Source organism: Gossypium hirsutum, chromosome A09, assembly GCF_007990345.1.
Source record: "Gossypium hirsutum isolate 1008001.06 chromosome A09, Gossypium_hirsutum_v2.1, whole genome shotgun sequence".
NCBI lineage: Eukaryota > Viridiplantae > Streptophyta > Magnoliopsida > Malvales > Malvaceae > Gossypium > Gossypium hirsutum.
The window spans coordinates 21,852,888-21,879,567 of record NC_053432.1 but is presented as its reverse complement, the minus strand read 5'-3'; the positions used below and the strand labels follow the sequence as shown (position 1 = coordinate 21,879,567).

Here is a 26,680-nt window from a genome sequence, read left to right as displayed (position 1 = left end):
TAAAGGTTGAATGATATTGTTTTTTTTTCTTTTACATTTAATTTCAACCTTAGATTATTTTATATCTCATGGAATTTCTTCATAGAAAGATCTCAATCTAATTATCACCCAAATATAGAAAGAATACATAAATGATTTAATCCACGTCTTCTATCCATAAATGATTGAATGAAGACTTTGGGCTCTGATATTTTTGACCCACTTATATTGTTTGCAAGAGGAAGGGCTTTCCACAGACTCTCACAAGTGTTTTTAAAATGTGCTTAATTTTTAGGCTAACAAAAAAGAATGATGGTTTTAACTATTATTTATAATTTAATATTTTTATATAACATTTATATTAAATATATAATTACTTATTCATTGAAATTTATTTTAAATATATATCATTATATATTTGAATTTGTAATAATTATGTTTTAATATTACAAGTATTATTTATATATTTAAATCAAAATTTTATAAATAATTAATATTAAATACTTAAAAATATTTAAATTTATTTTTTATATATTAAAATATTAATAATGAATTACAATAAATCATAATTTTATATTTTTACCCAAATATTCAGTTAATTTTTATCTTTTTTATCTTTTTTACTTTACAGCCTCAACTAGCCCTTAATAAACCCTACATTTTTTTACATATAAACCCTAGTTTGTTGTATATAAAGTATAAGCCCTAACATTTGCCTCCAAGCATTGCTTCGCTTCTCACTCTGTTTCTCTAGTTTCCCTCATTTTGCTCTCTTTGGTTCCAAAGTCTCCCAGAGATGAGACCTCCAAGAGGTGACCCTGTCTCTTCTTTTTCTTTGTGATTTAAAGCAGCATATGCATTTAATAGTTTGGAGCTAAGAAGCAGCTTACTACTCCGTGTGTCTATTTTTCTAAAGTTGTTTGGAGACTCGTTTTTGTATTTCTAATAGTTTTGTTATTTGCAGGCCGTGGTGGTGGTGGTGGGTTTAGGGGCAGAGGTGATGGAGGGAGAGGGAGAGGTGGTGGTGGAAGAGGTGGCGATAGCGGGGCAGTGCCACGAAGTCCCGAGGTGGTGGGCGTGGTGGCCGCAGTGGAGGAAGAGGGCGTGGAGGAAGAGGTGGAATGAAAGGTGGGAGCAAGGTTATAGTAGAGCCCCATAGACACGAGGGAGTTTTTGTTGCAAAGGGTAAAGAAGATGCTCTTGTTACTAAGAATATGGTCCCTGGTGAAGCTGTCTACAATGAAAAAAGGATTGCTGTTCAGGTCATCTTGTCTTTCTATTAACCAAGTCCATTTCCTTTATCATATTTTGTGCTACATGATAGTACAAATATATTGAATTTGCTCTGTATTTAGCCAATTGGGTTTTGTGCTCTTCCACTTGACTTGTGTTGATAAGAGTGATTAATTTTGCCATGAGAAATTGAGGGTCTTAGAACTTTGATTTAACAGAATGAAGATGGGACCAAAGTTGAATACAGGGTTTGGAATCCTTTCCGATCTAAGTTGGCAGCTGCGATTCTTGGTGGTGTAGATAATATATGGATTGTAAGCTTTCATCAATCAATTTAATTTTGTTCAATATACCTATATATATCCATCATAAAACCTATCTAATTTGATATTATTGTGGTTTAATCAAGAAACCTGGTGCTAAGGTTCTTTACCTTGGAGCTGCTTCTGGTACTACTGTTTCGCATGTATCTGACGTTGTTGGTCCTGTAAGTATAGTATTGCTCTAAACATTATCTTTGTTTGTATGCATCTTGCAAAGTTGCTTATTTTTGTCTGTTTATTCGTTAGAATGGGGTGGTTTATGCTTTGGAATTTTCTCACCGAAGTGGTAGAGACTTGGTAAACATGGCTAAGAAGCGAACAAATGTTATACCTATCATTGAAGATGCCAGGCATCCGGCTAAATATAGGATGCTAGTTGGCATGGTGGATGTGATATTTTCTGATGTTGCTCAGCCTGATCAGGTTTGCTTGGGAGTGTTTGTGGCTCTTCTTTTTTCAATTTATGATTTTCCAAGTAGTGAAAAAGAATTGCAAAAATCAGTTCCTTCTTTGCCATATTAACTGTAGCCTGAGATCGTGCTGAAGTCTGATCTTGATTGTGTACCTTGCACTTGTGTGCTCTCTGTTTATATCATTCATATATGCATCCTGCGTATGTAAATTTGCTTGGTTTCTTTCTCCTTCGGCTTTGTGTTTGTTTATTCTTTATTCTTTGGTTTTCATCAAGTACTCTATCTTCACATTTGCTAAGTAGCTTTAACTAGCCTATGCATATGATGAACTCTACTCGGATTCCCCTTCAAGACATAATGAGTGATGCAAACTCGAGTTTCTGATGCAACATTTATTTGTTAACTTTGAATAGTTTGCTAATTTTTCTAGAATACTTTTTTTCTGGATATTGTATTTCCGGGTCTTTTTCCATACTGATACAAGTATTTGGCTACAAGAAGTTGAAATTTAAATATGCTTCCTTTTGGATGTACGTCCATGAAACTTTTGTGTGGTTGCCTCACTCTTTTACCATTTTCTGTTATTTGTTGACTTCATAACTATGCAAGTGATGGATGCTCGGATTCCCCTTGACATCATGGATGGTGCAATACTGAGATTCAGATGCTTTGAATGTTTCTATAATGTTGTCTAAAGTTTTTCCAACTTTTTTTTTTTTGGTTTTAAAATAAGCATTAATTTCTTTACTCTCTTAATAGCAGTAATAAATGTATATTCATTTCTTTTAAAGTTATTTTTCAATTATTTCATTGTTAAAACATGTCAGTCTCTCACACTAGTATTCAGAAACTACTTTTCATTTCTTCATTCTTCTTTCCATGTGCATTGCTAAAAATTGAAAAGGAGATTAGTTCCGTTGGTGCTCTTTTGATTGCTCTTTATTTCCACTGGCAAGCCTCCAGCTTGCTCAACTTATCTGATATCCTTTTCTGATGGAGATGAGTTGAGTCATTATCTTCTTGCTTTCTTTTTGTTTCTTAGTAATTGATTTTTCCTTTTGCAGGCTAGGATTTTGGCTTTGAATGGATCATATTTCCTGAAAGCTGGTGGTCATTTTGTCATTTCAATTAAGGTTAGTGCTCGAAAAATCTTGGGATTTCGAATTTTAAATGTGAAATTTATTACTTTTTGGAGACAGGGAAGTTCATGTGACTTCAATTTGTTTAGAAGCCTTCAGTACATAATGTTGTCTTAAACTGGAATGGACATCTGATTGTTTTCAGGCAAACTGCATCGACTCCACTGTTCCCGCCGAGGCTGTATTCCAGAGTGAGGTTAAGAAATTGCAACAGGAGCAATTCAAGCCTTTTGAGCAAGTCACCCTTGAACCTTTCGAGTGCGACCATGCTTGTGTTGGTGGTGGCTACCGGATGCCGAAGAAACAGAAAGCGGCAGCTTAATGTTTCTAATCCATTTTTTATGTTTGTTAGAAAAGAGAATGCAATCTCAGATAGAGTTAAGAAAATGGCTCTTCAGCTTTTACTGTAATGTTTCATCACTGTTTCTGCAGAACTAAATCAGTAATTTATTTTATGGTAAACTACATCACAGTACACATGACTATTACCCTATTACCCTTTTTCTTTGTTGGTGGCCCAACTATCAATTGTTTTAATTTGGTTACCTAACTAATTGAGATTGTTTTCTTGGTTCATTTTCATTACGTGCTATTAAATCTTTAAAGGTGGGGTGATGTAGCAATTAAAAAAATCAGTATGATAATAAATTTAATTTTAATTTTTATATATTATATTGATTTAGTTATAATCTTAAAAATTTACAAATTCTCTCAATTTAATTTCTAAAATTTATCTTTCCCTTCTGCATTCCCGCGGCCACTATCGTCATTATCTCAATCTCTCTTTTTACCTTTCTCCAAAAATAACTTTGCTTTTTTTTTTTGGAGGCTTAGATAGAAAAAATAAAAGCTTACATGTTTGTCAAGAAACAAACCTGGAGAGATCTACATGACAGAGTAAGTGAAGGAACTTTAGAGAACCCTCTAAAATTGCTGTTGCCTTGCCTTGAAAGTTGTAAACATTGAATATATCAGCTTTGACAAAGAGATTGTAGGTTCTCCGGTGAAAACCTTTCTGCTTCATCGTCAATATATCGAAGTTAGTTTTAAAAAATTTCTCTTAACATATTTCTCATCCACCATTCTCCTCTACTTCGTAAAAATCTTTCCCTTACTATTATTTTCATTCTGTAAATTTTGTATAATTATCTATTATATCCTGTATCTTCAGTAATTGGTATCAAAACGTCAGTGTAACGTTTTTTAAAGAAATAGTATCGTAGTATTCATTGTAAGTTCTTATCTCTTATTTTCAGTTCTGTTTATTTCATGTTGGTTTATCTTAAAACCCATATATCTATTATTCTATTTTACTATAGCCTATTTATCTTTGGGTGAGACTATTAGCATTTTAAAGTAAGAAAATATAAAGATAACAAATGGTTTTAGGTATCTAAGATAAATTTCAAGGAAGAAACTGGTTGCCTATATAAGGATAAAATTTGCAATCATGCCATGCATATTGACTCTAAGAATGAAAACAACATTTCATCATTTAGTAAGGGTTTTAATAGTTTAATAGATATTACTTCTATATATTTTCATAAGTTATATAATAAAGTATGCAAAATAGAACAACAAATAAATAATTTAGGAGAAGTTACAGAATTAGATTTGAACAACGAATCTAAAGATATCTTATCTGAAGTTAATAATAAATTAGAACAAGTTCTTATTAATAAAAGTATAGAACAAGAAATAGATTTAGGACATTTATATTATGGAAATAGTAATATAATATTAACTTTGCCAGGAGAAGAAGATACTTCCTCTGAAGAATCGTCTTCCAAAAATAAAAGACATAAAAAATCTGAAAAAAAAAATATACTTATCAACAAAAATATGATTTCCAATCCTATAAACAACTTATAGAACATTGGAAGAATAAATTCACTAAGACATCTGATAAAAATGAAAGAATAGAATATCTAAAACTAATAAAACAACTTTATGAAAAACATAAAGACCTATTTGTATTATTTAATTATCATTATATGTTAAACTATGACAATACAGACAGTAGTAGTAGTAGTAGTTTTTAATAATTCTGATAATTCTATAAACTTGGAAGATATAAATGTTACTGGTTGCAAATCTGATGAAGAAAATACTTCAACAGATGGAGAAGAAAATATAGAAATACCAAAACCAATGGATACCAATGGAAAAAGAAAACTAGAGCCAAATCTTCAAAATTTTGATTGTTTAAGATCTTTTCATAAAAACTATGAACAAGTTGAAATTACAAATAGAATTTTTGGTAATCAAATCGAAAATATTGCTACTAATGAAATAAAATCTAAAAATTTAGGAGAATCATCTACTCAACCAGCCCTACATAGGATAGATGATCTAAATAAAAGAAATGTTGCTCAATGAGGAATATATTTAAATCTAACTAATATTCTTATAGTAGACTATGAAAAAAACCATAGATGATTAGGCACAGTTTATCACTATAGTTGTTAACAACATGTGGTCAAAGGAAAATTTTTTAAATTACTTTGTTGAACATTTCAAGGAGATGTTCTACAATTACTAAGAAGATGGGAAGAATCAGAAAAAGGAAAAGAACAGAAAGGGCAGTTAACCAACAAGATTCAAACTCCCAAAGATTGATTAAAATGATTAACTTATATTCTAAAAATAATATTTTGTGGATATACTGATAAAAAGGATTAAAATTGTTAGTCTAGTTATTTATTGTCAAAAATTAAATTATGTGATATCAGATATCTAGAAGAATTTTTTAAAAGATTTTTTCATGAATATCAAAAACTAAAAAATGAAAATATAAATTTCTGGAAAACCAATATTTCCATAAATTACCACCACCATGGGATGAGACTTGTATAAAAAATACAATTCTTATTTAGAAAAGCATACTAAAATATCTGGCATAGAATAAAAAATCATAGATTCTATAGGAAATAGAATTAATTTTACAAAAGAAATACTAACTATTTATTGTTTACAGAGTAAGGCCTCTAAACAAGTTAAGCATAAACTAAATAATAAACATTGTATAAAAATTCTAGAAAACGAATAGGAACTTGGATGTAAATCAATACGTCCAAATACTTATAAAAAACATAAAAAGAAAAATAGAAGATATAAGCTAGTCAGATGGAAACTAGGAAATATGAAAAATTCTGGTTAATATAAAAAGAAAAGATTTATTAGAAGAAAAACTTCTAAAAATCCTAAAAAACAAAAATGTAAATGTTTCATATGTGATGAAGAAGATCATATAGCATCAAATTGTCCTAATAAAGGAAAAAGTGCAAGAAAAATTATTAAAATACTTGAAGAACAAGATTTAGAAATATGTTCAGAAGAGGAAATAAATCCTAATGAAATATTATATGAATTAATATCAAAAACAGATTCTGATATAGATGATGAAGAATATATATTTATGTTTAATATAGGAAGCAGTTCTAATAATCAATTAGAAGAAATTCTTAAAGAATGAACAATAAGATATAAAATTAGGAACTATAATCGGAGAAGAAAAAGACTTTTTTGATGAAATGATAGAAAAAATTAATACAAATCATATTTCTAAAGAAGAAATTTATAAAATATCTAAATATAAAATATAGTGTCAAAGATATATAGAAAAAATAAGTGATAATATAGTTGCCAAAGACACTAGAGGTGGATTAATAGAAATCCCACTATTTAATAAAGATAAAATTAAGAGGACTAAAAAGAAATATTCCCAAGTTAAAATTATAATGATAACTATAAGAGCATTGTTTAGAAAAGGTCATGATATACCAATAATAGCAATTTTACTAAATAAAAGATTTGAAAATCCAATAAAAACACTTATTGGAGGAATTCAATCAAATTTGCATGCAGAGTAATAGAATTTAAAGTTAAACCAAATTACTTTATATCTATTATAGATCATATGATAGAAGAATGTTTGTCTTAGAATTCAGATAAAAAATTCTGAAATTAATGATTTAGTTGAAGATCTAGCAATCAATTGGACTTATATTAATGAAAATACTAATACAATGGAAGTAGAAATCAAAGAAATTAATAATAAAATTATTGAACTCTTTGAACCTAATAAAATCACTACTGAAATACAGTCAAAATTATTACATTTAAAAGATTTATCAATACCAAGAGATTAGATGATAGATAGGATAAATAGTGCAAGTACTTCTAAACTAGTAAAAACAATAGAATATGTGTCGTCTGCTGATAAATTATATTTTAAAAGTACAATTATAACAAATACAAATGATAATTTGATTTTACCCTCAAATACTCAAATAGAGGAAGATGAGAAAAATCCAAGTAGAAGTTCCATATCATCAACAACACCAATAGGAATGATAATAGTCCATATTCCTATTTTTCCCACAGAACCAAGTGTCCATATTTCTATTTTTCCCAGAGAACCAAGTGGAAACTTTGTATCTTCTAGAAACACTAGAATGGAAGAAATACAAACTTCAATAATACTCCAACAAATGAAATTGGGGACAAGTGATGTAATTACATTTTCGAATTTCCAATTCAGAAAATATTACACATATATTGAAATTACATTTCAATTTAGAGAATATAAAACATATTCTTTACATGCTTTACTAGATACTGGAACTACAGCTAGTAGTTGCAGAAAAAATGTCATTCCTTTAGAAAAATGAGAACTTATGAAGCATCAAATAAAAGCCATAGGAATAGATGGTAACGAAACCATAATTCAATATAAAGCTAGAAACGTACCAATTTACATAAATAATATAAGATTTGTGTTACCTAAAATATTATGCTTTCAAAAAATGCATGGAGACATATTATTAGGTAATAATTTTATATATCAACATTTTCCATTTTCTATTGATAAAAATTTAATTATGTTATCTGTAGAAAAAACTTCTATAGAAATACCATTAGTAGAAAATCATAAATTTATTTGTGATAAAAAAATTACACCACCAAGAAAAGAACAAATTAAACATCTTGAAACAAGTTATTGGTCGTTTAAACTATTAGATAATAATTTTAGTGAAGAACCATTAAAATTATGGCAAAAAAGCCCTAGATATTGTGATATTAAATTAGAAAATCCCAATAAAATTATTAGAGTGAAAACAATGATTTATACTAAACAAGATATAGATGAATTTGACATACAAATTAATGAATTACTAGAAAAAGGATTAATAGAAAAAACTAATAGTCCACACTGTAGTCCAGCTTTATGGTTAGAAATCATGCCAAAATAAAAAGAGGAAAAGCTAGAATGATCATTAATTATAAAAGATTAAATCAAAATATTATTTTTGATGGTTATTTTATTCCAAGAAAAGATGTTTTAATTAATCAAGCTAAGCAAACAAAATATTTTAGTAAATTTGAATGTAAATCGAGATTTTGGCAAATCATGCTAATAGAAAAGTCCTAACCTTTAATAGCTTTTAGTGCACCTAATGGACATCATCAATGGAAAATAATGCCATTTGGATTATGCAATGCACCACAAATCTTTCAAAGATGGATGAATTTTATATTTAATCAATATAAAAAATTTCGTGTAGTTTTATAGATGATATTTTAATATTTTCAGATACATTAGAATTACATAGAAAACATTTAAATATCATTTCTAAAGAATTCATAAAACATGGAATTATACTAAGTCCTAATAAAATAGAGCTAGAAAAAATAGAAATAGAATTTTTAGAATTAAAATTATCTACAGATGGTCTTAAATTACAAGATAATATTATAGTAAAAATAAAAGAATTCTCTGAAAAAATTGAAGATAAAAAGCAGCTTCAACAATTTCTAGGAATTATAAATTATGGAAGAAATTTATTTCCCAACCTATCTGAAAAATAGGTATGTTATATGAAAAATTAAAAAAGGATAACCCTTTATCTAGTCTAAAACAGACTTGAAAATTATAAAAAATTTAAAACCTGAAATCAATCAAATTGCAAAAGTTGATTTACCTAAACAAGGTAATAAATTAATTTTATAAACAGATGCTTCACAAAATCATTGTGGTTGTATTTTAAAAGCCAGAACAATAAATAACGAATAATTAATATGTAAATATAGTTCGGGAAAATTTTAACCGAATGAAATTAATTATGTTATATATGAAAAAGAATTATTAGCTATAAAGAAAGGAATAAAAATTTTTCTTATATATTTAGCACTTGAAAAATTTATCATAAAAACTGATAATCAGGCAGTTAAACATTTTTTTACTAATAAAAGTTTGGAAACTGTGCCTAGAAGAATTAGATGGTATAATGAATTATGTACTTTTAATTTTGAAGTTTTGTATGTAAAAGGAACTGAGAATATTATTACTGATTATCTTAGCAGGCCATATAGATAGAGGTAAACAACTTCTAGAAAAAGTCGGTGAATGGACTACTGTTCATAAAAGATTCAACAAAGGGAACACTTTCAAATCAATAAATTCTAATCAAGGATTTGTGACAATACCTTCAACAAGTATCTTTTTATCATAATTAAGGATATTACATTCCATATCCAATGGTTAGGCAACTAGTTGGAACTCAATTATCATTTAAACAACAACCGGTAAGTCAATTACCTTGGTCTCAAGATCCGAATTCAGCATATCAAGCTAGTTATGCTGAAATAATAAAAGGAGTAGAAAAGTTTTGTGCAGCAGAAAATTTGTTAAAACCACAACGAATTCAGGAAATAAAAGATTTTGATAATTCAGGCTTACCATCAGAATTATAATTTTATTAATGAAATATGAAAAACCCATATTACTGAGCAAAGAGCTAATTTCAGAAGAGCTTTTACTAGTATTTCACAATTTTTAGTTGAAAAAAAATTAAAGAACAAGAAACTTATATTTATTATTAAAATCTATTTTATATCGAGAGTGAGAAGAACTAGAAATTAGTTATTTAGATATTAAGGTGATAAACAATCTTCTTGATATATTCCAGTATTTTATTAATAAGGGAACAAATAACCTGGTTATAAATAAAATGTTTAGATTATGTTTATATAATAAGGCTAGGAATATTCTACCTGTAGAAATATGGGAAAGGATTGTATGAAACAGTGATGCCACGTCATCTGTATCCCTTTCCAATAGTTTTATGCCACATCAATACTCTTATCCTGAATTTCAGGATCTTATCTTGAAAAAAATCAAATCCAAATTAAAATACTAAAATTCAGGATAAAATCCTGAAATTTAGGATAAGAATACTGATGTGGCATAAAACTATTGGAAAGGGATACAGATGATGTGGCGTCAGTGTTTCATATAATCCTTTCTCGTAGAAATATTTACAAAAATAGATGGAGTCATTTGCAACCAGCAAGCTCAATTTCAAAAAGCTTTTTCTGAATACTTTCTACAAGCTTATGTTTTTACAAATGATTTAAATGAAAAATTCTCTACTATAAAGTTTAGACTTGATCATGAACCGTTTGATATAAGCAGTATTGAATGGGGTTTTGTTAGGGAAATAACAACTCAAAATTTTTCTTTTCATTTATTAAAAGATTTTTCTGCATTTATTAAAACCATGTTCTTACGTATGGTATATGAAGATGATTATTATTATTATTTTCATCTTGAAATAAGTAGTCTTATTGGTATAGCTGAAAAAGAAAATTTTTATCAGCCATATCAAATATAGATCATTAAAAAAATGATCGGAGGACCCAACCTTTAAGCAACCAAAGAGGAGAAAGAACACTTGATAAAAAATATTGACAAGTGTTACAATAATTTCAATTATTATCAGATCCAAGCAGGATTAGATTTAATGACCAAAGCTCAATATCTACTTCAACAAAAATCTTATTGCTTTTGGATTGATGGAAGAAGAATATTGGCATATATATTCAACTATTAAAAAAGATAGCTGACATAGAGATTAACGATCTTCCATCACACATAATAGAAGAAATAAAAAATACATGGAAAAATTAGAACTTGCCAAGATTGTCAATTGATTCATTAAATCTAGATGAAATTGAAGAAATGAATCTAGATAATGGGATAAAAGAAAAGACAAGCCACTTGGAAGAAACAAATAAAGAAAAATATCAAATCTGAAGCTACAACCACATCCATATCTAGACAAAAAAGGAAGCAATATGCAAAAGCAACTACATCCATATCCAAACAAAAAAAGAAGTAACGTGGAAGCAACCACATCAAGACGAAAATATCATCAAATCAATGATGAGATATTATTTTATCAAAAAATATTATGTGGGATTCAAAGAAAATTAAATAAAGTTTAGAATTTCTCCTATGGAAGACTCATTGAAGTTAGTTTTAAAATTTTTTCTATAACTTGCTTCTCACCATCCTCCTCTACTTTGTAAAAACCTTTCCCTTAGTACTATGTTCAGTTTGTAAATTTTGTATAACTATCTACTGTCTCCCATATCCCCAGTAATCTTCAACTGATAATAGCAACCAACAGTTTAGGAGTATATAGTCGATCTCTTGAGCAAATGATGTCAAATGTTAAAGTTACTCATGTTATTCGTGTAGCATTTCTCTATGATCAAAATCATCAAAACTATTGCAGCTGGATAAAAGATTCTTAACTAAATCGTCATTCAAAAACAGAACTGACTTTTGTGGAATATCCAAAATAAAATGAATATCAAGTTTCAAAGTTTCCAATGTCATGCAAGCAAACAGAACGCCTGGTAAAGTGGAGATTCGGATGAAGTGATTGAGGGGGACGTTTAAATCAAGATGCTAAACCCCACGCCTATGTGCAGCTGATGTTTAAATCAGAAAAGGGAAGTTTTTCTTGAGAAAGGTGTGGAGAAAGTGAATGTGAAAGAGGTGGTAGAGAAAGCGAAGGAGAGAAAAGTAAATTTTAAGAATCAAATTGATACCCTTTGTTAATTGAGAGATAATTTTTTTAGAATAATCGATATCACTAAATTATGGGTAGAATTTTGTTTTGGTTACTTAACTAAAAAAAATTACAATTTGGTCATTAAACTATTAAAAGTTTTCATTTAAATCATTGGACTCTTAAAATCAATGCTATATGACTTTCTCTTTTCGTACTACCTACACCAAGCGAAAGCTCTTTTTCCCTCTCTTCTAAAGTTTAATTTTTTTTATGAAACAACTTTGAACGTTACAAATTTGCAAATCAAAATTCAAATAGCTTTTTTCCTTGATCTTCGATGCTGATTTTCAAATCAACTTGGATTTAAAGTATATTATTTTACTTGTTGATAGGTACTGATTTATCGTACTGATCGTCGAATTGTCGTTCGGAGTTCGCTGGCAGATTTTAAAAAAAAAACCATAACAACCCAATGACTTAAAATAAAATTTTTTGTATAGTTCAGTAACTTGAATGAAAATTTTCAAATAGTTCACTAATCAAATTGTAAATTTTTTAATTAAGCGAAAACTTACCCATAATTTAGTGACTAATGGTGTAGTTTACCCAATTTTTTAAAATTATGACTAAGTCAATATAATATAAAAATTAAGAGTTAAATTTATAATTATATAAATTTTTAACTACGGAATTCTACCGTTACGAAAAAAAAAACAATCTTAATTAATTGTGTTACCAAAAAAGGAGCAATAATTGAGTGAGGTGTGATATAGTTTACCGAGCTTTTATTCCTCCACCAAGGTTGGCTAATGATGGAAAAATCCATGCAAAATCTATTTTGATATAAGTATGAATTATTCGGATGCCTAAAGTTAGGGAACGGAAATAATAATAATAATAATAATAGAAACGCATGATAAGGTTCAAGAAATTTTCATATTAAAAATGAGTAAGTAAAAATCTATATAATAACAACATAAATCGAAAATTCAGGTTAACAACTGATCTAAACGCTACTATTCATACCGTCGGTATTGGTGTCTTGGCCACCCCACTTCCTCATGCGTTCCGTTGTTTGTTCCACCTGCAAATGCAATCACACTACTACTGTAACCAACATGAAATCAATGAGCAATGGAAAATGCCAGTGTCAAATCTTATTAAGATGAGACTCTCTTATTGTCTGGTGAAGATTTATGACAAACATTTTTAACTAACCTCCTTGTTCCAATTTATTCTACTTAGAACAATCAAGAGGAGCAAGGTTTGCAAAGCCGTTCCGGCTATCATACCTCCCCAAAGTCCCTACAATTGTGAGAAGAACAGTTGCTTTGGTCAGTGTCCATAACCATGCTATTTACAAATGCACATAACCAGAAATACCATACCATCACTCCTAAGTCAGCTATATAACCAAGTAGGTAGCCGAGCGGAAGACCAAAAGCGTAATAGCAACCTAAGTTAATATAAGCAACCAATGACTGCCATCCACCCCCAACAGCAACACCTACAAGAATGACATTAAAACAGACTAATATAAAGAGTTGCAAAAATCAGACAGTAGAGCAAAAAGGATGGGAATCAAGCATATTGACACCTGATATCACAGGTTGAACACTGTTAAGAACCATGGTTACACCAAGAAGGTATGCCAGATGAGCGACAGCGCGTTGCATTTCTTCGCTGCTAGTGAAAATGACAGCAAAGTCGTCCCTGGTTATCACAAGAAGAACCATGCAGAAAAGGCCGATGAAGAGAGACTGAAGCACCGTAACATATACCGAGTATTTGGCTGCTCTTGGGTGTCCCCATCCTAGCTCATTGGAAACCCGAACGCTGACAATTATAGGACCAAACATGTGAAACCTTTTGATTCAGTTTCGAAAATTCACAAGACTGCTGATGTTTGTGGAACTTTTTAGCACCTACTTTCCACTGAAAGCTAACTAAAATTCGATCTATTCGAAATTTAAAAAAAAATAATTAATTTTTAAGTTAATTAAATTGATATATTCAAGTCAACTTAAATAAATAATTTGAGTTTCGAGCCCGAGTTGGTTGAATTGTACAATTTGAATAACAGATTGATGTAAATATCCCTTTGATTCTTATTAATTTTGAAAATGAGCAAATTTTTCTCTCTCCCAACAAAAATTATAAAAAAAATTAAAATAATTTTCAAAAATTCAAAATATTTATAAAAATTTCAAAATTTATATTATTTAATAAATTTTAAAATATATAAAGAAAGTTAAAATTTTAAAATTTTCTAAAATAATAATAATTTTAAAGACCTAAATAAATTAATTAATAATTTAAATTTATCATATTAAAATATCCATTTACTTTAAAAAAGTTTTTAAAATATATATAATTTTAAATTCGTATACTTTAATATAAAATTAGTTATATTATAATAAGATTTTAATTTGACATATTTAATTTAAACAATTTAATTTAACTTAATTCAAAAAAATTAAATTAAATTAAAAAAAATAAAATTCAATTCATTAACTCAATTAAATTAAAATATTTTAAGTGGATTTGATTTCACTCATTTTCATCCTAACTAAGATAACATAGTTATTGCTAATTTTACAACGCTGCATGTGAGGTGAAAAAAGTAAAATTGGAATTCAGCCTAAAAAGAATCAAACGTGTGAGAATAATATTAAATCAATATGGTGGTGGATAATTACCTCATAGCAGCGTTTATTCCAATGAACAACATAGCTTCCCACCCGTTCAAGTTCATGCTGTCATGCAAAAACAAAATGCATCAACTCTTGTTTCTTTTCAGTAATATCTTATCAGATTTTTTATCATATAATTACAAGAAAAATAACAAACCCACACGTGACCGGCTTCTACCTTCCATCAACTTGCCAAACCTACCCCAATGTAACCCCCATTCTCTCACCCTGTCATTTTCTTCCATAATTCCCAACCACCGCTCGTTCAGGGAAGGAATTAAATGTTCAAATCTAAGATATTTCATGTTTTGTTTTTGTAAATTTACCCTGAAAGTTAAAAGATTACATTTTACCTCTAAATTCAAATTAATTCTATTAAAAAGTAAATTGAATTTTTTCTATTTTTATTATTAAAATTAATTTTTATATGTTAGCATGAGTTACAATGTTACATGTCATGCATAACTATCTGGTTATCTATATGTCATGTCAATTTTTAACAGTAGAAATATATGAAAATTTTAATAGAAATAACTGTAAAAGTACTATAGAGGCTCTTGAAGTAAGAGTCAGATTACATTTTGGCTCATCTATTAAAAAAATGTGTAAATTAGTCCTTTTTACATTAGATCAAAGAGTAAATTGGTACTTCTGTTAAAACATTTCATCTATTCCTACGGTTAAAATTTAGTTTTTGTACATTAGTATGGTGTACATGTGACACGCCATGTGCCATCGTTTGATTATTACGTCAAGCACACAATATTTTTAGCAATACAAATAGATGAAATTTTTAGCGGAAAGGAATGATTTGCTCTTTAATCTAATGTATAGGGATTATTTTGCCTTTTTTTGAATAGAGAGAAAAAAATACAATCCGACTCTTATAATACTTTTATCCAACCAACTTAACGAGCATCATATTTTTACTGGTTTGTTTATGCTTATTTACCTATGAAAGATAAATACTAAACCACTAATTTCTGATTTCAACACAGTCAAAATTAGTGTTAAGAACTCACCAAATGGAAAGGGAACCGACAGCAATGACTGCATTGTCAAGGTGACCGACAAGAAGAATCATGCTCATCATGTACCAAATTTCAAGACAAAGCATAACGGCGGAGGCAATGGAGAGTCTAACAAAGGCCCATATCTCCTTGAACGCCAGCCATGAAAACCCATGCCACACCTCGTCGCACCAGAAGATAACATAAGCCACTTGAGCTAAAGTGATCTCCCAGTTGGTGATGTCGAATGCTATGGCTGCACCAGTTGTACCCCAACCAAACACATCAATGAACAACCACAGAAGTCCAATGTGGAGAAGCAAAGCCAGAAAACCAATCCATGCCAGCACGTTAACCTTGCTTTGAGCTTGAAGGAACTTCCCAGTTGGGAAGTTAATGGCGAGTGAAAACAATTGTGGGATTGTAAGTATAGTGAACTTCCCAGCTAATTCGGCGATGTCTTCTTCTTGGCCGAGAAATTTAAGAATTGGGGTGGCGAAAATGTAAAACGGCAAGATAATGAAACAGGAAGCCAGCAAGATAATCCAGGACCTTTGCATATAAACGCCAAGCAAGTGTAGTTGTCCAGCACCGAAAGCTTGGCCGCAAAGTGTCTCAAGTGCACTCCCCATGCCAAGCTACATTAATTAATTTCCATAATTTGCACAATAAAATTAGGGTTCTCACCTCAAGAACTTGCAAACAAAATGGTCATGCTTTTAGATCTTTCTACATATTAGCTATGGGACAGGGATGTTATTCCAAAAATAATGCAAACCCAAGACTTATGATCTTGTAATTAATTGAAAACATTTCGTTCTTGAGGATGATGAAGAGAAGAAAAACACATGGATTCAGAGGAAAAGAAAGATAATTATACGTTAATAACATTATTTTCTTTAAATATCCCAAAATGGATGAAACAATGGATACTTTAAATTCATGGTAGTGAGAGATAGGGAGCGAACCATGAAGCCGAAAGAGAAAGTTCCGATGACGGTGAGAGAAAGGGTGACGGCGGAGAGTTCAACGTTGCCGATATGGCCGACGAATATATTGGTAAAAGAATTGGTCCCGTATTGACAAATTATTTGAAAAGCAATAGGAGCTGCAATCTTCCACATCTTCACCGTCTCTATCCAAAACACCGACTTAACTTCCTGGAAGCTCCTCGCCGGCGCATAGTCTCCGTTCTCCAACAACGTTGGCGCCGTGTTTAGCAGTGGCGTAGTCTCCATTTCAGGGCGGAGACCGGTGTGGTGGTGCTGCAGCGGGTGATGGCTTCGAGTATGATGAGGAGAACGCCCGCTTCTCAGGCCAAGTCTTTCGTCCCCTTTGGCTTGGTTTGTTACTACAAATTTCTACTAACACTAAGCTCTCAAAGTCCCCAACTCTTCGCTCTCAATAATAATAATAATAATAATAATAATAATAATAATAATGATACACCTCGATATTAGTAAAAAGATTATATAATAAATATATAAAAGCTGACGTGGAAATTAAATGTGTGAAATCTTATATTTAATATTTTTTATAGGGTAAATTATATTCAAAATCATTAAATTATTAATAAGTTTATATTTTTGTCACAAAAAATTATAAAATAGTTATTAAACTATTTAAAAAATTTTATTTAAGATACTGAATTATTTTTAAGTTTTTATTCAAGTTACTAGGTTTTTAAGATTTTTTTTTTAAAGTTTAACGAGTGAGCTCCAAGAGACATTTTGATAATCGGTATGTTGAATAAGTATCCATTGACAAGTAGAACATATCTTATATCCAATTCAATCTGATGGTCAGTATTGGATATCGGAAAAGAAAGTTGTTTAGGTTTTGGTTCCTAAATTTGTGACGTTCAAAGTTGGTTCATAGAAAAATGAACTGTAAAAAAGAAAATGAAGGAGAACTTTTGACTGGTACAGGCGGAGCAAATAGAGAATGCCATACAACATAAATTTTAACAGCCTAGTGACTTACATGAAAATTTTTAATAATTCAATTGTCATTTTGCAGCATTTAGAAGTTGAATGACCAATATATAAACTTACTAATAATTTGATGATCTTGATGTAATTTACTATTTTAAATTATATGTAAAAATAAAAATACTTTTGAAACCATATTTATTGCTCTGCAAAAATATTTAACTAAATTGAAAATTAAAATCTCATCACTAGGCTTTAGCGTTTGATCGAATCGAATGAAAAAATTTCTAGCTAATCGAGTTGACGAATCCTATTTTATCATCCTAACTTGATTTGAATTTTTCTTGAATCGAGTCGAGTCGAATGAGATGAAATTCGAATCGGATATATTTATTCGAGTTAAATTAAAAAAATAACTTTGGATCATTAAAACCACTGCCCCACTCTAATCAAATTTGCCCATCATAATCAAAGTTATTATTAACTTTCATCACCCTATAATTTATTAATTAATCTTTTATATACGAGTTAGTTTCTTTGCTTGCTTAGTTGCTTAAATTATCTTCTGATTCTTGTCACAATGTATTTTGAAAGTAAAAAATATATTAAATGTAAAAATGCGAATTTTTTAATAAAAGTTAATTTAAAGATAAAATGTGAAATTGATACCAATAGAAAATTTTAACACAAATATTTTATGGCATTATCAATAATTAAATTTTAACAGAAATTAATAAATATTCAACATGATTAGATAATTTAATAATATAAATAGTACAAAATGTGAAATTTAATTTAATAATATAAATAATTGATATAAATTTAAAAAAAAGAAATATTTGCGATTTGGGGGAAGTAAAAGACTTGAGAGAAAGCAAGAGGGAAATATTTGGTTTATTTGAATTATTCGAATTTCAAAATTTAACTCAAATCGAATTCAAAATTCGAAAAAAAATTAAGTTGACTAGATTAATTCAATTCAAATAATTTAAAATTTGAATTTTTTTATATTTTTTAATCGTATTAAATTTTACTCACCCTTACGTAAAGTAGATACCAAAACATTACCTTCTTACCGAAATAATAAATAATTTAAGGTTGCACGTGTGAAATTAATATCATATTCATGTATTCATTTGTTTTGCGTGAGTTTTCTTAAACTAGAGTATTTTCTTTTTTTCTAAAAGGTAGAAATTTATATATGAATAATGCATCATAGAATATCATAATCTAACATTTATTATGCTGCTATAATATAATTTTAATTGAAATGATAAAAATTTAATATGAGAAAGATTAAAATTATTTTACTTAAGTTTCGTAATATTCAGTTGTGCATATTTTTTTATATTCTATATTTATTAAAATATAAAAAGATATAAATTATTTAAAAATATTTGTTTTATAAGAACATAAATTTATATTAAATTTTTAATTGAATCGTCAATTTAATAAAAAAACTTAATATATAATATGGATGATGATGATTTTTTTATTTAAAATGTATAAAAGACGTGTGTTTATAAAATTTATTGTTAGTGTATAAACCATGCTTAATTCGTTGATTTTTAAACCTAAAATCCTTACCAATCCTAGCATCACAAATAAACACATTGTTAAATAAAAAATTAATTATACCTCTGATGTTTGTATTTTATAGATTTCTAAAATTTAATTAAATCAGTAACCTAATTATCGACTAGTTTATATATGTTGTTTTTTTTTCTTTTATAATAATTATGAATTTAGGTTTTTTTTCTTAATTTATGTGTTTTACAGGACGCGTTTTCACTTTTTTTTTGATTGAAAATTAGAATTTATGAATTTATTTTTGTTTGTATTTGATTTAGACATTGTTATAGTTTTAAAGTATGCTTGAATTTACCGTTATACCCTGGAGCTCGGTGACCTACAAATTTCATATGTCATGTGGGGATGAAGCCATCACCTGAGAAATAGGATTACATTGCAACTTAAGGTCCCAGTTGACGGTGATTATACGATCACAGATTGAAGTGTAAGTAAGGCTTCAAGTTTACAAGTTTACTTTCCTCTCAAAAATTTTATTTCCCTCAAACTGCCAAAACTATTTTTCCTTTTACTTTCCCCCTTAAAATTTTTATTTTCCCCCAAACTCTCAAAACTTTTTTTCTTTTACTTTCCCCTAAAAACTTTTATTTCTTTCAAACCTCAAAACTTTTTTCATTTTGCTTTCCCCTAAACCCCTCAAAACTTTTTTTTCTTTCGAATTTATGTCTACTATTTGTATAATTGAATTAAATTTCACATTTTGTACTATCTATATTATTGAATTGTTTAATTATGCCGAGTCTTTATCAATTTTTATTAAAATTGAATTATTGATGATACCATAAAATATTCGTGTTAAAATTTTCTGTTGGTATCATTTTTATCTTTAAAATAACTTTTATTTAAAAAATCATATTTTTTTTACATTTAATATACTTTTTAATTTCAAAATACATGATGACAAAAATTAGAAGATAATTAAAGCAACTAAGCAAGCGAAGAAGCTAACCTGTAAGTAAAATATTAATAAATAAATTATGAGGGGATGAAAGTTAATAACAAATTTGATTACAATAGTCAAATTTGATTACTGTAGGTGACAATGGCTATAAGGATCTAAAGCCAGTTTTTTATAATTTAACTCGAATAAATATATTCAATTCGATTTGCATCTCACTTGACTTGATTTGAGAAAACTTCAAATTAAGTTAGGATGATAAAATAAGATTCGTCAACTCGATTAACTCTAAAAATTTTCATTCGATGCCGGCAGGGATTGAGTTCCACCCCATCAGAGGAGAATGCTTTATAAAGTCCTTATAGAAGTCTAAGATCATAGTCATAGTGAAAAGCACATGGCCCTTCTAGTATAATCAAATTAGTCATTTTTTCCACCAAAGATAATGAGCCCGTTACTATAACCTATGACTGAGTTGGGAGCAACAGGATTTCTAGTGGGGAGGAGTTATTGTGCGGTGCAGAAAAGATGAAACTTAATCAAATAACTCCTCCTCACTGGAAATCTTATTGCCCCCAACTCTGTCACATGTTATAGTAACGGGTTCACGGCCTTTGGTGGAGAAAAAGACCAAGTTGATTATACTAGAAGGCCCCTGTATTTTTTGCTATGACTATGATCTTAGAATTTTGTATGAGTTTTATAAAGTATCCTCCTCTAATGCGGTGAAACTTGATCTCGTGCCCGTCACCGCATATAAACGTGTTATTGTTTATAGTAAAATATCACACCAAAAACATATAAAATTAATAATTGAAATGTCCACAAGTGTACGAGTCAGTTTTTCTTTTAAGGGAAAAATTGAAGAAGTGAATGTGAACCATGCACCAGTAAGGTCCCAAGAAAGGGAGGTGAGTCAAATTTAATCGCTTAAAAACCAAGCCTTTCCTAACCAGAGCCAATCCAGACATGCACCTTCTCATTACCACACTTCTCACAATTATCGAATAACCTAAAGAAGTGAAAGGAATAATGCAATACATATATTTTCTCATTACTACACTTCTTATTTTTTAAACAATTAACAGTGGATCATCTCACATATATATATCACAATTATAACATTACATAATATAAAATTATAAATAATTATAAAACATATATATAATAAGATAGGTAACTAATATAAAATTACTAGCCAATGTTTCCATGGTTTTATTTTTAGAAAATAAAATTACATAATTTTTCATCACAGGGCATTCCTTGGGTTTTCAACCACCATCGCATATTTTCCTCGTCATGGACTCCATTTGGAAAAATTACATTTAAGTCCTATTGATACGAGCACGCCCCGCGAACTTTATCGAGCAAGTTTGTCAAGCTTATCAATGACATGTTGGCAAGCTGATCCAAGCTCGTTTCTAGCTCCACGAGCTCCGTCCAGCTCAAATCCAGCTTATTCGAGCTCAATCTATCTTGCCTGAGCTAAACCGAGCACTCCTAGCTCACTTTCAACTCACGAGCTAAACCTTAGCTCAACTTCAGCTTAGGAGTTTAGCCTCAGCTCAACTTTAGCTCACGAGCTAAAGTTTAGCTCATTTTAGTTTAAACTCGGTTTTGTCTTTAATGCATTAAATAAAAATTTGCACATATTTATTTAAGCATTAAACTTGTCTTATATTAATATTTGTTATTAATATGTCATAGTCATTACATAAATTGATTATGTTCACATAGCTGAATTAATTCATGACATTAATGTGTTCACATCATGCCGAATTTATGAGTGTTCATGAGATATCTTAATGACTTTTTTATTTCATGTAGGTACATCCCTTTGGACGGTACAATGTATGGATGAAGAAACATCTCTTTTGGGCATTCCACACTCATGAATGAAGAAGTATTAAATGCTGGTGCATGTATGGCTAGATGCAAGGTTTCTACAAATTCATGCATGTGTCGAATGCATGTATGGACATTAAAGGCTAGTCCATGAATGGATCAAATGCATGGGATGATAGAATGCATGAATGGCTTAAGTGCATGTATGGTGGCTGTCTCCTAACTTTCCAAGGCACTTATTCGGCCAAGAAGTAGCTGTTCACACTTTGAATTGACCTATAAGCTACTACACATGCATGGATGGGTTCAAGAACGTCCAAAGGAAGGAATTAACTCAATAATTCAACATATTGATTGAATTAAGTGTATGCACAAAGGGGAGGACGAATTTACTAGGTTCATGCTGCCATTTATGAACCTACATGCTATTAAAGAGTTTAATTATGAGGATACATGTTCCATACAAGTGCATGAACGTCCCAAGGAGATGAACTCAACCTTTGGTGCACATACAAGTCACTTGAAGCCTTTCTTTATGATTAAGCATTCATGCACACACTTAGGGGGGAAGAAAGTGTCCATTCAACTAGTTCATGAATCTGTCGAATTTATGAACTATTTTAATACATTAATGTGAACGTTTTTATTATTGTGTGAACACCTAGATGCCGAATTTGAATGGTCATCTATGTGCCTATAAGTATTTGTTTTCTTTCAATTGTAAGAGACTTTTTACCAAAATTGTTAATGAACATTTGTTCTTGTAAGGTTGCTTCCTCTCATATCTCGTACAAGTTTCGAAAGACTTATCTGGCTTGAGCTAGTGGCGTCAATCGTCTTGTTTGAACTTATCACCAATCTTGGTGTGGCGTTCACCTATCCATCTATCCATCTTTCACCTTAACAATATAGGAACCGGGGTGACACTTCTTAGTGTTGAATCATTCCTGATGTTGAGTTCGTTTTTCCATTCCCCATCTTTCAACTTTTCCTTCTCATAACCAAACCGACTCATTTATCCATCACCCATCTTTGGTACACATAACCGAACCTATTACTAAACTTACCCTTCTTGAAACCTTCCGCTTATTCTAATCCATTATTTTACTTTTATTACTAAAATCCGAGGCACGAACGACTCTCTCGAACTACGATCGGGCAACTATGTGAATTCGACTCATCTACCCGAGCCGGATCACATCATTTGGTATCAGAGCTACTAAAATGAGAAGATCGTGCGACGAAATTAATCCCGGGCTAGTCCAAGTGAACGCAAGTAAGTAGGATCCAAAAAAAAAGAGTATAGAAAAAAAAATTTCGTATACCGAAGTTTTCTTATTTTGATTAGTTAGCTGCTGTTGCTATAAAAACAAAAATCTACGCAGCCGAAGAAAAAAAAATCGTGTACAAAAAGTGTTTTATTATATTTAGTTTGTCAATATAGTACAAAAAAAGTTATACAAGTAAAAAAAAATTCGAAAAAAAATTCAAAAAAAAATTTCGAAAAGAAAAAAAATCTGAAAAAAAAGTGTTTAATGCAATTCGATTGTTGTTCGAATGTCAAAGCCCTTGGTTTGATATCGTTCCTGATTCATCTTCTATTTTAATCTTATCCATGCCACACTTTTTTTTACCCAATTTCCTTTTCTTTTAGCCAACCCTTACCCCCTCATATGTTATCCTTTGTAAAACCATTTGAAACCGACCCACAATACTAGAGATCAAGTCATACTAAGTCTGTTACAAGGTTATAAGAGGAGAAAGGAGCGGAAAAAGACATGAGCGAGTGAGATCATTCGAGTGGAGGTAAAAGCCAAACGAGTGTAAACACGAGCGGGAGTGACACATTTTTTTCTTCTTCTTTCCGAGCGAAATTGTGAGGTTTGTGGTGAGGTACTTAATTTTTTTATTTTGTTTTGTGATCTAAAATTTTCTTTTTAGCAACAAAAATCATGTCACGCGAAGAGTTCACCGAATCGGAATACCAATACTTGGTGCAAGAAATGCGAAGAATGGCGACTAAACAAGACCAAAGTGATCGAGTTTCTTCAAGTCGTAAAACGGAACCAAGAAACCCACGGAGATATACCTCCGACTACTACCTGAAAAAAAGTTCCAATCGTGACTCCTTTTCGCCATCTACGTCGAGACAAAGAGATTCATACTATGACTCATATCCATCAACGAATTCGAGAAGTGACTTCGATCGAAAGTCTTTTTCATCAAGAAATTCGAGAAGACGAGAAGCCGATTACGATTTTGATTCGTTCTAAGATGGCATTCGAAGAGAAAGACATACTCCTACTAGATCTTCAAAGAAATCTTACTCGGAGTATTCTTCACGAAGTTTTGATTGTGAATCATATGCAAATAGTTCTTCATCTTTCGAACAAGATTTGTATTCTCATCGTTCTTTTGTACTTTCTTGTAAAGAGAAAACAAAGAAAAGAAAAGAAAAAGCAAAAGAAGAAAAAGAAAATGAAATAAAAAGAAAAGAGAGGCAAGAGGCAAGTAAGAGAGAAAATGAGCGAATCTTGAGAGAACTTGAAAAAGCCTTTGAAAAAGCCTTTGAAAAGCAAAAAGAAAATGAAAAAGAAAATGAGATTGAAAAAGAGAACGAAAAGAAATTTGAGAGTGAAAAAGAAGATGAAAAAGAAATTGAAACAAAAGAAACGAGTAATTCAGAAGAAAAAGAATCGAGTGAGAAAACAAGTGAGCAAGTGAGGATTATTTCTACTAACCCACCTATTCGATCTTCTTGTGAATTAACTTTTCAGGTTCCTAGAAGTTTGTGAGACCAATTCCATCTACATTACCTTCCAAACGAGAGGTGTTTTAGGTTGTTCGAAAAAGGTAAGTTCGCGAATGACTACCACCCACTTGCGATCGAAGGTAAGGAAGGTAAGGATTCTTTGTTTATCGAATCAAAGTCACTTGATTTGGATAATTTTGGTTCACTTACTGTTGTTAACGAATTTGTTTTAAAAGGTGACATATACAGCTTTTCTTATGACAATTACTACATTGGCAAATTTGTTGACAACATTGGACTAGTTTGTTCTAAGCGAATTTTGAACATGTTTGATCAAAGTCTGTCACGTAAAAATTCTGATGTGTTTGACCCTGCAAACTTTTTGAACTCATGTGTTAAATCTTTATGTTTAAATATGCCTGCTCAATTGATTTGTGATAAATCTGCCTGTTTGAAAAGTTGCATGTTCGTTCAAAAGTCTTTGTTTGGCATCCATGTTAAAAGATCTTCACATGATATGTGCAATTGTGTTCTTCATGAACAATCTTTGAGTTTTTGTGTGAAATTTCCATGTAGTGATTTGCATTCCCGATTAATACTTGTGAAGTATAAACCTTTGCATTTTGGTATGCTCGGTTTTGTCAAATCAACATGTGTGTTTAAACTAGTGAAATATAATTCGTGTGGTGAGTTGATTATATCTTTTTCTAATATGTTGCTTGTTGGAATTCCTAAACAAGTTCGTGTGTTCAAGCCTGGTATTTGCTACATGAATTCATTTTATGGAAACATTAAGCACTTTGCATCATTTGCAATCAAAATATGTTTGCTTGATGTTCAAACTTTTGATAAGAAGGTGAAATTCAATGATTTGGGTTTCAATTTTGATTCATTTATTAATCACCTTGTTTGGCCACATCTGAAATTTTCGTTTCATTTCGAGAAGGAAAGGCCAACCTATGTTTTTGGAATTGAATCAAATTTCCATGGTAACTTTCCTTTTCCATTTAAGTCCATAGTTTTCGATAATACTAACCAATCTTATTTTTGTGAATTCCACCCCTCGAGGAGCAAGACATGTCATGGTGCGTCACCACCTATTCAAATTTATCGGAGTAATAGGTTTGTCTTACGTTATCTATCCAAAGAGAGAAGATTCATTTTGACCGAGAAAGGTAAACCCAATCCTCAATTGTTTTCTCTTCATATTCGTCAAGGTAAGTCATCTGAAAATTTTCAAATATCTTTACTCAATTCGATTGAAGTTGAAAATTCCATTGATTGGTTGTTTGGAAATTATTTATACTTTGATGTGATGGATTTTTCCTTTTGGCATTGTGATGATGTGATTATTACGTTGGAATTTGGAGACTCTCCTCATGTTGTTCAAAAACGAAAGGAAGAGTTAGCATACCTTTGGCCATGGCATACCTTGCATGAGCAAGACAAGGGACCAAATGAGTTACTATATTCGATTAAAGAAATTAAAATGTTTTGGATGAGGAATAATGTGTTTAAGTGCCTACCATCATTTTCAACCAATTATCCCTTGATCCAACTTAGTTTTCATGTTTGTAACGATGGTCTAACGAAACTCTTTGATAAATTTACGTATGCTTGCTTTGTCCAATTGAGATTTTTGACATATGTTCGATTGAATGAGTATTTTATGAACTATCGAACACATTTGAATTTGACTCCTTTGAGTTTCTTTTTACCGGCTGTGGTAAGAATTTTTCAGGTTTGTGTGACATCTTCCATCCCATTTGATCGAGGAAAACCATGCACGAGTCAAAGTTCTCCCATGGATAAATAGCTCGACTTGAGGACAAGTCGCCTAAAAGAGGGGGGAATGATACGAGCACGCCCCGCGAACTTTATCGAGCAAGTCTGTCAAGCCGATCAATGACATGTTGGCAAGCTGATCCAAGCTCGTTTCTAGCTCCACGAGCTCCGTCCAGCTCAAATCCAGCTTATTCGATCTCAATCCATCTTGCCTGAGCTAAACCG

The 26,680-nt window shown here is 30.4% G+C and overlaps 1 protein-coding gene, 1 non-coding gene and 2 pseudogenes across 2 annotated transcripts; 3 read left to right on the top strand and 1 right to left on the bottom strand.

Moving 5' to 3' along the window:
• The first annotated feature begins 254 nt into the window (after positions 1-254).
• On the top strand, positions 255-3,580 carry LOC107932700 (rRNA 2'-O-methyltransferase fibrillarin 2-like; annotated as a pseudogene).
• Positions 2,264-2,336, top strand: LOC121206942 (small nucleolar RNA snoR60). Its single transcript, XR_005902113.1, has one exon. It is a non-coding gene; the product is annotated as a small nucleolar RNA snoR60 (small nucleolar RNA).
• Positions 2,551-2,617, top strand: LOC121206943 (uncharacterized; annotated as a pseudogene).
• Positions 3,581-12,868: 9,288 nt separating the features above from the next.
• On the bottom strand, positions 12,869-17,104 carry LOC107932698 (protein DETOXIFICATION 35). The gene is made up of 7 exons (XM_016864779.2): positions 16,623-17,104; positions 15,667-16,292; positions 14,651-14,707; positions 13,549-13,787; positions 13,340-13,458; positions 13,170-13,256; positions 12,869-13,035 (listed from the first exon to the last, which is right to left on the bottom strand). Exons 1-7 carry the CDS (start codon positions 16,890-16,892, stop codon positions 12,958-12,960), a joined length of 1,476 nt encoding a protein of 491 aa, XP_016720268.1. The 5' UTR covers positions 16,893-17,104; the 3' UTR covers positions 12,869-12,957.
• Between the last annotated feature and the right edge of the window lie 9,576 nt (positions 17,105-26,680).

Excerpts from the sequence above, each read along its gene's own strand:
- LOC107932698 (XM_016864779.2), bottom strand. The coding sequence starts at position 16,892 with ATGGAGACTACGCCACTGCTAAACACGGCGCCAACGTTGTTGGAGAAC. Across the intron at positions 13,257-13,339 it reads TAGCTGACTTAGGAGTGATG|GGACTTTGGGGAGGTATGAT; the intron begins GTATGGTATTTC and ends TCACAATTGTAG. Across the intron at positions 13,036-13,169 it reads GAATAAATTGGAACAAGGAG|GTGGAACAAACAACGGAACG; the intron begins GTTAGTTAAAAA and ends TTGCATTTGCAG.